Source organism: Rhinolophus hipposideros (genome assembly GCF_964194185.1).
Source record: "Rhinolophus hipposideros genome assembly, chromosome: 8".
Classification (NCBI taxonomy): domain Eukaryota; kingdom Metazoa; phylum Chordata; class Mammalia; order Chiroptera; family Rhinolophidae; genus Rhinolophus; species Rhinolophus hipposideros.
In genome coordinates, this window is record NC_138054.1 from 40,652,422 (window position 1) to 40,666,490 (window position 14,069).

Sequence of the window (14,069 nt, forward strand, 5' to 3'; positions counted from 1 at the left end):
TACTCGAACATTTCTCATCGTGTACAATAGGGTCAGCCACTTGTAGCTACTTAGGAAACATTGCATCAAGTAAACAAATCTAGTCTCCCATTATCTCAGGTCATTGTGGTGGCTCTGCTCGGTTCCTCTCCCAAATTCAATACCTGTGGTTTAGAAAGCATTTTTGCCTCATGGTGGACAATCATTGACAGGGTGAGCTTGTTAACATTTATCAAATTCACTCATATGTGGGTGGGGCCAGAACCAGAGAAATTATTGTTTATGGTTCTTATGTCACCTTTTTCACATTCTCTCCTCCAGCCAGAGTGTTCAGGTAAATGTGGATTACATTCCTTATATCATGTATTCAATAAATACTTATTAAATACTTCCTAAATTCATGATGATTGGATTGGCACTGAAGGAGAAAGCAGAAACTTACCCTGTGGTTGGAGGAGATAAGACTGGCATGCAAACATCACAGTGTATGAATATGCAGCATATATACAGACAATGCACATTAGAAGAGGAGGTGACCCCACAGCAGTGGTTCGGCACATCTGAGTTCTGTTCAGATTCCATTTCCTCATGAAGCTATCATCTTCCACCTCTTCTCCTTGTTCTCTTTCCTTTTTCTGTTCCAAATCACAGCCTTCATTAATGTTTGGGCTATAGAAACCAGGGTCTATAGACACTGGCTGAGTCTACTGTCAGCTTGAGAGGCTTAAATGGGGTGGCTTGGCTGGAGGAAGACATGCGTCTCTCCACCAAGCCCTACTTAACTGGCCAACTCCTACACATCTTTTAAGGCTCATCTTAAGCACTGTCTCTTCTGAGAGTCCTTGCCTGACTTCCCTGGATGAAGTTTTTAGGGTCGGGATAGGGAGTATAATGTAATTATTTGAAAACATAAAAACACAAATATCCTTTATTGTCTTTGCAGAATTCTTAGTGGTTATGCCTCCCTGACAGCTTCTCTCCCTCTATGCTTCTCTCTTCTCATTCTCTTCTCCTCCATCGTGGCCAGTCTCTTCCCTCTCCTGGTGTAGAACCTCTGGGAGAGGGTGGTGAGGGATAATCAGGGTATCCAGGCTAGAGGAAATAATAATGTCATTAGTGAGAAGTGACGTTCAGCATCACAAAAGATGGGTACATGGCAGGAAAAGGTGGGGCATGGGAGTAGGATAGGAACATTGGTCAGAAGGCACCTCTCTGTTGTACCTTATGCATACTTCCGTCACAGCACTTAGCACTTGTCATTCTCTGTTTGCATGTCTATATAGACTTCGAGCTTGAGGACAGATAAGAGTTCTAGTCATCTTTGAGAACTCAAGTGTAGTAAACACCATTGATTTCCCATGACCACTAAGTAAGTTCATTGACTACTGCATTCCAACTTCTCTGTCTGCAGATTCTATCCAACTCAGAAATAGGGATAGAAAGATCTGGAGACACCTTGCCTATCCTGATTATTCAGAACTCTAAATTAGGGATGTCCCCTTGGAGTTTGTCACTCTACCCACTGTACATGCCCTCTCAGTCTTTCTTACACCTTTCTTACTGGAGGTAAGCTAAATAGGGAGGCTTATTGGGAAAGGCTGCAAAACATTCCAAGTTTGAAGTTAACTCCTTGTACATTTGCTCTTCTCACTTCAGCTTCTCAATGCTACATTTCTGAGCACCCCAAACTAATGGTGGAAGATGTAAGGTATTAGGAAGCTCTCTTGTGAACTTAACCATCTGCACAATGGGTATTCTTTCGAAATGTTTACATTACCTACTTCCTCCTGGGGTTTGATGTGGTATTGATAAAAGAAGGTAGCTTTGTGGTGCATCAAATCATCATGCATATCTGTTATATCTGAGAAGAAACTCTTAATGACTTGATCCTTATCTGTAGAAGAAAGATAAACCCTGGGAAAATTTGTTCCTCTTATCTGTTTAGTCAGTCCTTCACTTGTTTATTGAGCATTTACTCTGGGAAAGGCACTGTGATAGGTGCTAGGGATGAAAAGGTGAAAGATGTGGTATCTGTTCTCAAAGGGTAAATTATCTCTCTGACTGCAGTCACCATCTAGGCCAGGGGTCAGCAAACTTCTTCTATAAAGGGCCTCACAGTAAATATTTTAGATTTTGTGGGCCATAAGGTCACTGTTGCATCTACTCAATTCCTCCTTTGTAGCACCAAAGCAGCCATAGGTAATTCATAAACAAATTGGTGTGGCTGTGTTCTAATAAAACTTTATTTATGGATATTGAAATATGAATTTCATGTACTTTTCATGTATCATATACTATTATTATTCTTTTGATTTTTTTTTTTCCTAACCATTTACAGTTGTAGCAACCATTCTTAGCTTGTGTACTGTACAAAAATAGGTAGGGACTGGGTTTGGCCCTTGAGCCATAGATTTCCCATCCCTGACCTAGGAGATGGTCACTAGTAGGTTAAATATGTGATTCCTAAGTAAAGCTCCTGTTCAATCAAAGTGGAGAGCCAATCAGGATCGTAGGAATAATCTTTGTCTTTTCTTCACTCCTACTTCTATCAATCTCCTGGCCCCCACACCCCAACTCCGTAGGTCTTTTTACAAAACAGAAATCTTTTATAAATTTATGATACTACTGAGGACATCTGGGGACTTGTTTTCCTGGGAGAAAATGAAAATGACTCCAGCAACTATGTGGTCTCTGAAACAGTTTAATTTAGATTTTTTTCCCTTTCCCTATCTTCATACTAGAAATTAACATAAAAATTCCTTCTGGCTAAATTCCCAATACATTTTCACAGTGAGCATTTTCTGAAGTGAAAATTAGTAGCTTCCTTGCAGTTTTCATCAGGGATGTGAAATTGTGCAGCTCACAGGGGTGGAGCACTCAAACCCCATTTATGAATTAATGCATGCTGTTGAGGGTACCTCACTGTCTGCTGAGTGCCAGGGATTCATTTCTACAGCATCCTGAGCATCTAAATTGTGTGTTTTAATTTCCATTCTCATTCCACCAGTGAGAGAATACTGTTTTCTATTTGCACAAATGAATTAATATATAACAACTAGTACCTATATACGATTACATTATTTACACCATCCTTAGGGGTTGGCATCACTTGAGCAAATTATGTCTCTCCCTAGTTACTCCTCCCTCCTTCCCAATTTTTATGCAGGTGGTATCTAGTTACAATGAGCATTCAGGACACCCTCAAATGGGAACCAGAGTCGGTGAAGGTAAGAATATATGGTGAAGAGCTGGCTCAAGTCCCATTTATGGCTGCACAATGCTTAAGTATCTATAGGACTTCCTTGCTGAAGCATAAGATGCCACTTTCACATCTCACATCTTCCTTCTGTGACAATCTCTGCCTCTATCTCTAGCCATCTGGTCTGCAAAGCAGCCTTAGGTCCTCAGTCTCAGAAACTGAGCTATTGAGCTATAACTACCCCCACCACCCCACCCCACCCCACCCCCCCACACACACACGGAGATGGCTCTGGTCTTTTACATCAGAAATCTCTGAGAGTATAGAAAATTTGACTTCAGCACCAATTCACAAGAGTTATGGGAAAAGGAATTTGTAATTGTTAAAAACATTTATGGACTTTAGAATCAGACACACTTGGATGCTTCATGTGAATCCTGGTTTTTCCACTTAGGAGCTATTGTAGACTTCAGGCAAAGTAACTCCTCTGTGTCTTTGTTTGGATACCTATGACATGGAGGAAAAGCTACTTCACAGAGTAGAGATGAAGATTAAATGAGATAATGAACAGTGAAGGTAAGGACTCAATAAAAATGCTACCATTTTGAAGACATTAAGAAAAATTGTTTCTTTCACCTCTTCTCCAAACATTTATTGAATTGCTGCTTGGTTCTGAGAATACAAAAAAATTAAACAGAGGAGCTCATGTTCTAGTAGAAAAGGCAGCTGTAGACCAATAAGTGAAGTACAGGAGGGGTACTTCGTGTGAAACCGAGGTATATCAAGGCACCCAGGCCCCATAAGTGGGAGTCATCAATACACCTGGGGATGTCAAAGAAAGTAGTGTTTACACAAGTGTTGAAGGATGAATAGAAGTGTGTGACGTAGTCAGGGGTTAGGGGGGCAGTATATTCCCCTGAGAGGGAGAGTGCTCTAAGTTCTGCTAGAGCATAGGGTAGCAGAAATAGAGAAAGTGGTCACAGGTGAGGATGATGAAAGATGCTGAGAACAGATAACGAAAGGCTTGAATGTCATGCAAAGGAGATGACTCTAACATTCTCAGTGGGCCTTTGTGATGTGTGGGAAAGCAGAATGCTATTATGAGGTGACACCATTCCCATTTGTAAGTGTGGCTGAGCTAGAATAGAGATACATGTGTCCAACTTGTCACTTATACATGAGGAACCTGAGGCCAGAGATCAAGCCACCCAGCAAAAAACCTGACAAAGCAAGAACAGGACTAAGAGTAGGTCATCTGAATCCAGTGCTTTAAACTTCCTCCACACTGAGACCCTCATGTATTTGTAAATCTGGGCTTCTTCATCTAAGCCTTGCATTCTATGTGCTGGATTCAAATGCAGGTACAATTCCAGCAGCTTTACTGAGTAACTGCATCTTTCCTACCTTCTGAACATCAGAACTGTCAGACCCGCCTGCTGGGAGTGGGGCCATCAGCTTAGGAAGGAGCAAGAATGGGGATTTTCCAAGGGGGAAATAAATGGATTGCAATGCCTTGCTGATGCAGAAACAAAATAAAAATCCAAAGCAGACTGAGAAAGACTTCTTTCTTTCCCTTGAACTTGCAATCTAGGGTCTGATTTATAATTGGAAACCAACGCATCACACTGCAGCTTCTCCCTGCTCTTATTCCCTTAGCGTTAACCATCACCCAGTCCTTCCTTTCCCAGGGTCTAGTAGAAAGCACATCAGCCTAAACGTGTGTGTGTGTGTGTGTGTGTGTGTGTCTTCAGGTTACAAGTTTTGGGGAACCTGCACCCCGGAGCAACAGAGCAGGAGCCTGGGTTTCCTCCCACATCGGGGCCCAGAAGGGCTGAAAGCTGAGCTTCGCTTCCAGCTTCCCCAGGCTCGGTTCCAGTAGCGCCTAGGCTTTCCGGGAACCTCCGCATTTGCCTTCTCTCCTCCCTTAGCAACCGGGTGGCTTTGGATACCGCCAGCAGGTGGGGGCCGGGAGGGTGCGGGTGGCCTGGGCGCAGGGGCGACCGCAGCCCAACCCAGGTACCCCGTGCACCCGCAACCGCAGTGCGGAGCCTCTCGCGAGCGAGACTTTGGCGGCGCCAGTGTGCCCGGGGCCCCACGCACCCACCCACCGCACCTGCCGCGGGGTCCAAAAAGGATCCTGCAAAAATGAGCCATTCTCACCCGGCTGGGTAAGTGACAACTGGAGCTTTTCCACGACGCGGCAGGTGGCGGCTTTAGCCCGCGCCCCTTCCACCTCCCTCCTACAGCGGAGGGAAGGGGAGAGAGGGGGCGCAAGAGGGGGATGGGGCGAGGAGTAAAATAATACAGAACCGGGGTTGCAGCGAGGATGACACAAATCCTAGGCTTCGTATGTCCTCCTTCTCCTTCCTCGCTTCTTTCACTGAGGTTCACCCCTTTTGAAATGTTCACTCTATGAGGATTAAAAAAATGGATGTGAGAAACGCATACATTAAGTAGGGACGTTAGCTGTGGTGTGGAACATACGTGTTTAAATGCATAAGTAGAGGTCATCAAAATAGGCATTCTTTTGGAGATTCCGGGCTGAGATAAATTCTCACCGTGGCGTCCTGCATGCAAACGAGGTGTGAGTTGACTTAAAGTTGAGAGAGTCATTTCTGGATTTTTATCTGCCCAATCTCAAAAGGAACATAAGGGGCCTTTAGTAGTATTTTGACCAGGGAAGGTGGTTATGACACAGGAAAGGAGGGAGAGACAGAAGTTGTGTGCCTCTATGTTTACAGATGCTCTTTGGGCAGGGTGACTCCTCAGAAGACATTAATTTGGCAATTATTCAATCTATTCTAGAAAGTTAATATAGTCATTATTGGCTGTTGTGAAAAAAAATAAGTAAATAAATAGTCTTGGTCCTTTTATTGGAACGGTGAATATCCAGTTTCCTTCTGAATTAAACAATGTAATGCATAGTAGATAGTTTTTTTATTATGATACATCTAGTAAGTACATAACATTCTAGTTGATCTTACAATTAATTTGAAAATATTTTCCTTTTTAATTGAATTTATTGCACATTTTCAAGAGCAGCAAATTAACAGAGGACAACATAGTTAAGATCATTTAGAAATTGTGATGTCTGAAATGCCCCATTAGTCGTTGTGCTTCAAATTTATAGTCAAACTTAAAGATTTTATTTTAATGAATTCTCTGAGTGTAATGACATAAAAATTGTTTGAAAAAACTAAAGGCATATAAGGTGCCATGTTGGAAGTCAATTTCAGAACTTTTGGAAAGTGATGTAGGTGTGACTAAACAAGCTTCCTATTTTATCTCAATTTGAATTTAGTTTAGGTACTTTAATGCTTTGCTGCTGAACTCCTGTGCAGTTTTAATTATCCATGGGTCATGTGGGCTGTAAATGGCACCATTTTTCGGCAGCTGCTGTTAGCAGTATGTCCACATTCAGGAAAATGAATGTGTCAGTCATGGTTGTCTTCCTGTGTTTTTCAAGTTTTGGACTAAGTTAAAATCTGATTAGACCATTTAATCATCTATTTTAAAATGTGGAAAAACCTGTAGCTGCTTGCTGAATTGTGCATGATTAAGATTTCAGAAACGGAAGTGAAATTTTTCTGAAACTCCATTAGTTCCAAGCACATGAAAAAAAAAAAAGGATAATTTGTCATCTAGTGAAAGAGTGTGTTTCATGGTACTCTTCAAGAAAGATATTAAGATGGCAACCATAATTTTGCACTGAAATTGGAAGCTCCTGGTGAGGAGGTACCACGTCTCATTAATCTTTGTGCCCCTTTTATCTAGGACAAGTGTCCTGCATAAAGTAAATCTCAACAAATATTTGTTGACTGAATGGTATCACCTGAAGGTGTATCTGGTCTAGAAAACCATATTAGAGCTAAACACTTACCAAGTGCTTACCGTGTGCCAGGCTCTAGTTTAATGTTTCACGTGAAGCACCTCATTTAATCTTCTCACCCACTCCACGAGGCAGGTTCTAGCAACCCTGGTTTTCACAGATGAGGAAACTGAACACTGAGAAGTTTCTAAAGATCTCACAGGAACGAGCAATCAGGGCTGGGATGCAGAGCCAGACAGTCCAGCTTCAGAGCCTATCGGCTTGACCATTATTACCCTACACTACCTCTCATGATCACCAGTTGAGATTTATGGGAGCTCGAAATATATAGAAATTTGCATCTAGATCGGGCCAACCTCTGATAGGTGATAGCTGCACATAACTATCTAGTATTTTAACATATGATTAGAAATGTTGTAATAGTGTGTGTGTGTATATATATACATATATATATATATATTTGTTTTTAGTTCATCAAAAATAAATGAAAATAATAAACATAACTGTAAATGCCTTGAAATACCCAAGAACAAAATTATTCAAATTGCTAAAGTTTTCCCCAATATAAGTAGTGATTATTTTTCTTGCCTATGCTACCATTTGGAAATAAAAGTTTCAGTAGCAAATCAAAGGTTTCATTAAAGCTGAGAAAGCTTTTCCATCATTACTGAAGCAGTTTGTACTTATTACATTTGAAGGATAAAGTGGTGATCAAGTGCAGCTGTACAATAAAACAGAAATTTTAACTCCCTAAAATTCCAGCAATCCATAAGTGATACCCTCTTGCTTTCTCTTGAGGCTCCCTTTTGAATTCACTGCTTGCTTAATTACAGCATGAAACACTTGACATAAAAATTGCAAAGGGCCTGTGCTGACTTTGTTCAGATAGAGCTTGGAGTAAATAAAAATAGTCTTAAAAACTTCTGCCACAGATTATAATAAAGACTTTGAATCTGAGCTGCATTGTAATTTGGGGGAAGTCAAGTATAAAATGCCATTTTTTGCATTGCCATCTCTAATGAAATTGTTTTAGAGTGGAGAATTTCAATTGGTAGTCCCTCTACTTTGCTAAATCTCAGCCTGTGTTGCTATTTGTTTTTGCGTGTATGTGTTTGTGGGTCGCACACTAGTCTTAGAGATGGAATAGGGATTTTATACCCCTCAGCCATTCATGACAATAAAATCAAACGGCTCTCCTGGCTCCTTCAAAGGATCATCTCTGAATCTTTGGCACTAAGTAGCGATAGTCACACTCGTCTGTAAATTTGCTTTGAGGAACTGGAAACATCATATAAGTGTGTTTGGGAAGATTGTTCCAAGGTTTAGGAGCAATTTTTTGTGGTTGTTTTGACTTATTAATTTACACTTTTTAAATGCAAAGAGGTGTTTCTATAGTGACAGACTATACTGAGGTGTGGTATAGAAAGAATTCACACATTCTTAGTACACCCTGATAACTCAGTCCTTCTTCACCAAAGGCAGAATAAAAAACTGCTGTAAATAAAGTTGTCAGTTTTTAGGTAGTGGATGTGTATATGCAAAAGTGACAAAAATTAAAAATCCACCATGTTATTTCCAATGGGATTGTTCACTGCTCTTGGTCTCTGCCTTCTTCATTAGCGAACAGTGTAGTGTTTTGAATGGCTGGGGTAGCGTTCTTGTCTGTTGCTCACCACTCACTCCCACCATCAAAATGTATCAGACAGAGTTTCTGACCTGTAGTTATTAAATATTTGAATTCAAATTGGGTAGTTCTCATTCAACTTCCTGTTAAGTATTAACAACAACTTTCTCAAGGAGTAAATAGTTTCTGGTTAAACAAAGTGAATTGAATGAGCTCATTTGTCTTGACTTTCTCTCTGGCCATTTTGTTAGAGAGTCTGCTCTCTCTCTTTTTTTTTTTTTTCAAATGCTATGTCTTCTCTTATCCCTTCGCTTAACAAACCTGTTCATCTAAGTAGATGGGAATGGAAAGGGATTTGTTATACGGTGTCACTCAATTTTTTGAATTCCTTCAGAGTTATATGCCAAAAATCACATAGTGATTGATCACCAAAAAGTATTTTCAATGATCTTTCAGATGACAACTCAATTAGGTTCTCCTTCGGTTGCATTGGATGCAAAGGATTGTTAACAAAGGATGTAGAAAGCAAAGGACTGCAATCATACTTGTTGCCCAGTCACAAAAGCCATTTGTTGTGTCAACATCTATACAATACTTCAAATTGTCCCTTTGTTCCTCAGGTGTTTGCCAAAGTTCAATGCACCCAAATAAGACACCAGATGGTGAGATGTGTGCCTTTCTATTGTAAAAATAGAAAGACGATTATAAAAGGGAAGGGGTGAAGGATCAGCATGACTGGAAGTGCATTTTCAAGTAGATTAGTTTTAGTAGAGTACAGAGGATCTAAAAATTGATTCCCTTAAAACAATTCTTGCCTGGGTTCCCCTAGGAAATTCTCTGGGTATCCCCAGGGGTATATCCCAGTTTGTAAACTTCTGATTTAGAAGACAGGGTCCTGTCAGATGCAGTCTACTATAGCATTCTACTTCCTTACTCCCAGTCTTTTCTGAAGAAAGAATCTCTAACTGAGAGGAGAAGTGGAAACTTCCTGAATAACTACATAAAGTTTTTCAGGGAGATGGAACAATAAAACTTCTTTGACTCAATTTTCAAGTCTGAAATCAGCCTCAAATAATCTGGGGTATTTATGTATTTTTGAGACTGTAAGTTTCCAGAGATAATATTTTCAATGAAAACTTCAGATTATAAAAGATAATATTGAAATACTCTTTTAAACTTTAGTTACTAATTTTGGCACAGACCAAGAGAAGTTGAATGCAGATTGGATTGTTGGATCTTTCCCTCCAATGGCTTACTCACTTCCCCATACAAATATTATAGTTGGAAATAGTGTATACTTTGGAATGATTCCATACTGTGTTTCCCCCAAAATAAGACCTAGCCAGACAATCAGCTCTAATGCATCTTTTGGAGCAAAAATTAATATAAGACCCAGTATTATATTATATTATATTATTATATTATAGACCTGTTCTTATAGTAAAATAAGACCAGGTCTTGTATTAATTTTTGCTCCAAAAGATGCATTAGAGCTGATTGTCCAGTTAGGTCTGATTTTCAGGGAAACATGATAATATCCATCAATTTAAACTGTCAAATTAAGTGGGGGTAAAACTTGTAAAAAAGAAAAGAAAAATCTAGGATTCAGCATTTATGTTTGTTTGCAACTATCTTTGTCACCTTTGCCTACACTTGAAATCCCAAATGATATAGTATGAGTATGATTTATACTTGAAAAAGAAAAAAGGATAAGGGAAGATGACAGTAAATGAATCACGTATGGAGTAAAACTGTTGGCACTACAAATAAAAGTAATGAATGGCCATACATTTATGCCTTCAATGAAACTATTTAAGGTAAGTGTGTTTATATAGTTACCTCATTAACTTATTGTTTGTTTGCTTAAACGATCAACTACTGGTCCTGATTGCATTGAATAAGACTTGTGCTGACTAAAAATGTCAACCCAAATGTCAGACAGGATGCCATTATGCCACTGGTTTCCAGCTGAGCAGAAGCCACTTGATTCTTTCACTGGCCAGAAGCTCTAAATTGCTCTTCTTGCAAGAGTCCCAGTTAGGAAACACGTCCTTCATTGACAACAACATTGCTGCATATTGTCCTATCAGAAAATATATTTGGGTTAAAGTAATTCACCTGATAGTTGCCTTCCTGGATTAATGTTTTTCTGGAGAAAAGACAAACAGATGTGACAAGTTCAGTTAGAGGCAGTTTGAAAAATCATGCTTTACTGAGATTTTCATTGGATTAGGATTAAATTTTTTTTGAGAATTGTCAAATCATTGCTTTTGTAGTGAAACATAAGAACATATAAGAAACATGCGAGAAAGATACTTTGAAAGGGAAGAACATTTCGAAGTGTAGATGTATGAATCTGGATTCTTTAACAATTTCTTGGTCTTTTTACAGGTCTCCTCTCACTCTTACTCTTCTTGTTTTCCTGTCTCTTTTGTATGGTTAACTCTTTGGTACTCTGTGGGCAGATGATTGCGGGGTGCAATTTTTTTCTTTTTCCCTGTGCTCTGGGGACTCTTGTTGGAGAGCTTCATTATCCTCTACTCATCCATCCTCACTGCCTACATGAATGTGTTGGGATCCTGAAGGTATCTGTTCCCCTTTCTGATGGGTGGCCAATGGTCCTTTTCTGTTCGCCAGATCTGATAATTTAGAATCAAAGCGTAGCAGCTTGGGTTTCTTTGTACCCAGGAAACATGCTCTTCATTTCTTCTGTCTAAATACATGATCACCTTTCTGGTTATACCTGTGCTATGGGCTGAATTGTGTACCTCCCCCCTGGCTGCCCCAAATTCATATGTTGAAGCCCTAACTCCCAGTACCTCAGAAGTGACTGTATTTGGAGGTTTTTAAAGAGTTAATTAAGGTTAAACTAGGTCAATAGGGTGAGCCCTAATCTAATATGACTGGTCTCCTTAAAAGAAAAGGTTATTAGGACACAGACACGTATGCAAAGGAAGAGACCATTACAAAGATACAGGAAGAAGATGGCCATCTGTAAGCCAAAGAGAGATGCAACAGTCCTTTTCCTTATGGCCCTCAGAAGAAACCAGTCCTGCTGACACCTTGATTTTGAACTTCTAGACTCCAGAACTGTGAGACAATACATTTCTGTTGATTAAGCGACCTGGTCTGTAATACTTTGTTAGGGCAGCCCTAGCACATTAATACAACCTGTTTGCAACTGCTGATGCTTTTTTTGGTCCTGCAAAAGGGGAGGATGGTCTTTATGAGAAATGCAGCGTCATTGAAAATACATGATTTAAAAATATGAGGGTCATGGGGAGTGGAGATTCGAAGCCAAAAGTTCAAAAGGGAGATAAAAATCAAAGCAAACAGAAAATATGATTGAAGGACTAATGAGGAGAAGTAAGTAAGGTAATGAGTCAGTGATCTCTTCTGGTAAGTATTGAACTTCTCTTTTGTTAAGTCCAATTAGTAATCAAAATACTCCTCACCTCTCAGTGTCTGACACTAGTTGGGAGAGAAAATTGAACACTTTAAGTTGGTGATCCATTTTTGTGTGACTGTTATTATTTTCTTATAATAGTGATAAACACTTATAAATTAAAATTCTTAGGGCAAAATATTGAAGCAAGAGAAGAAACAGCAGGGAACTAAACAGACAATATAAATTGCACATAGTAGTTTGAAACAACATTAAAAACTAAGGATTTTAAATTGAATTGAATCATATTGTTTTATAGTAGCAGTTAATTTGGCATTCTCTATATGCCATGAATTGTAATACTTTATATTTGTGAATATTATGTGGCTCCCATATTAACAAGTTGTCTTCAGAGCTTGCTCCAAGATATTTACAATAATATTGTTTCTATTGTTTAGATTCAAATAAAAATAATCTGCTACAAATAAGAATAATAGACTTAGAAGGGATCTCAAATCTCTGGGTACTAGAGATACAAGTAGTTTTTGATTTTCCTCCTTGTACTTATCTGTACTTTTAAAATTTCCTACTGTCAGCTGAAAAGTACAGGGAGGAAAATAAAATTGCTTGAAATCCTACCATCCATAAATAATTGTAGTTAGCATTTTTGTCATTTTCTTTCTTCTCCGTTTTCCTTTGGATCATTCCTATTTTTCAAGCTGTACTGATGAGGCAATACTGTTTGAAAAGCTGTTTCTAAGACTGCACTGTTTTCAAAGTTACACCACAAGGTACAACGTAGGCACTTCCTGCTGGCATTCCAGTCATCTTCATATTTCCCTTATAAACTGCAGACGCTGTGAGGGTGGAGACCACACTGCTCTACATATTTTGCTCCTCCATGTATCTCCAGGACTATGACCCGAACTTAGCTCAATAATTGCTGACATATGTCTTCTATCTTGGTGATCATTTATGATTAAGTCCCAAGAGTCTGTTCACTCATTCATTCAATTAATATTTATTGAGAGCCTACAATGTGCTAGTCATTAAGCTGCCATATTAAACATGTACTCTGTTCCAGAAATTCAATTGAGTTCTTGAAAAAAACCTGAATAGTGAGTTTTTAGAAAAGATTTCCAGAGTCACTGAACTTCATTGAGTTTTGCTGTCTTTGAGCAGCAGGATGATCATGTATGTTAAAAATCCATTTAGTTGCAAGTGGCAGAAAACCAAACAAATAGTGGCTTAAATCATAATGGCATTTATTATTTACTTCGCAAGTAGGTGATTCTATTTTTCTGTCATAATTTTGTCATTTTTCATCATAACTCATAGGGATTTACATAAGATTATCACTGTTAAATCCCTTCTTTCCTACAAATTATTGTTTCCTCTCAAACTTGAGACTTAGAGCTTTGACCCAGGCTGGAATCTTCCAGAACAGGAAGTGGGCTTACAGAGTGAGTGAGGCTGACCTCCATCTGCAATCTGTGAAGAGGGATATTGAGGTTCTAGTCCTTGGGGAGGAGATTGGAACAGGGAGGAAAACGAGGAAAGTCTGAAGTTTCAGAGCTAAATGAAAGAGCGTAAGGCAGGAAGCAGATCCCAAAGTCCTGTTACGGGGCAAGGGAGCTTAAGCAAGAAAGCTGGGAGACAGGGCCCAAGGAAATTTAGACACGGTAGTGGAACGTGTGCATAGAAAGAACATTTCAAAGGGGACACAACAAGGCTTTGAAGTGTCTGAAGGATTGGAACTGTCTGAGAATTCAAGAATTCTCTCTCTCTTTTTTGTTCTTCTAAATGAAAAGGAATAAAATTCCAAAAGGAAAATCAATGTTCCATAAAAAAATGATGAGATAAACATGGTGGAGTGGAAAGATGAATATTTTTGGACTTAGAAAGACGTAATCTCAGTTGTGCCTATGTGAATTTAGGAAAGTTGATTTCTCTGTGCCTCACATTTCCCTTTCAAAAAATGGGGCTAATACTTTCCTTGCAGGAATATTGGCACATATTAGAAATTCGTTGAATGGCAGTTGTGTATTTATTT

The 14,069-nt window shown here is 39.2% G+C and overlaps 1 protein-coding gene across 3 annotated transcripts in view; it reads left to right on the forward strand.

Moving 5' to 3' along the window:
• Positions 1 to 5,089: 5,089 nt before the first annotated feature.
• The window catches only part of ERICH3 (glutamate rich 3), a 106,916-nt gene continuing 97,936 nt past the window's right edge, over positions 5,090 to 14,069 (forward strand). For 2 of the 3 annotated variants that reach the window (XM_081057228.1, XM_081057227.1), the window contains exon 1: positions 5,145 to 5,346. In XM_081057228.1, the coding sequence (XP_080913354.1) occupies positions 5,324 to 5,346 (23 nt within the window). In that variant the 5' untranslated portion in view covers positions 5,145 to 5,323. Of the gene's footprint in view, positions 5,347 to 14,069 lie in introns of all 3 variants that reach the window. The other variant, XM_081057229.1, reaches the window with a different exon arrangement.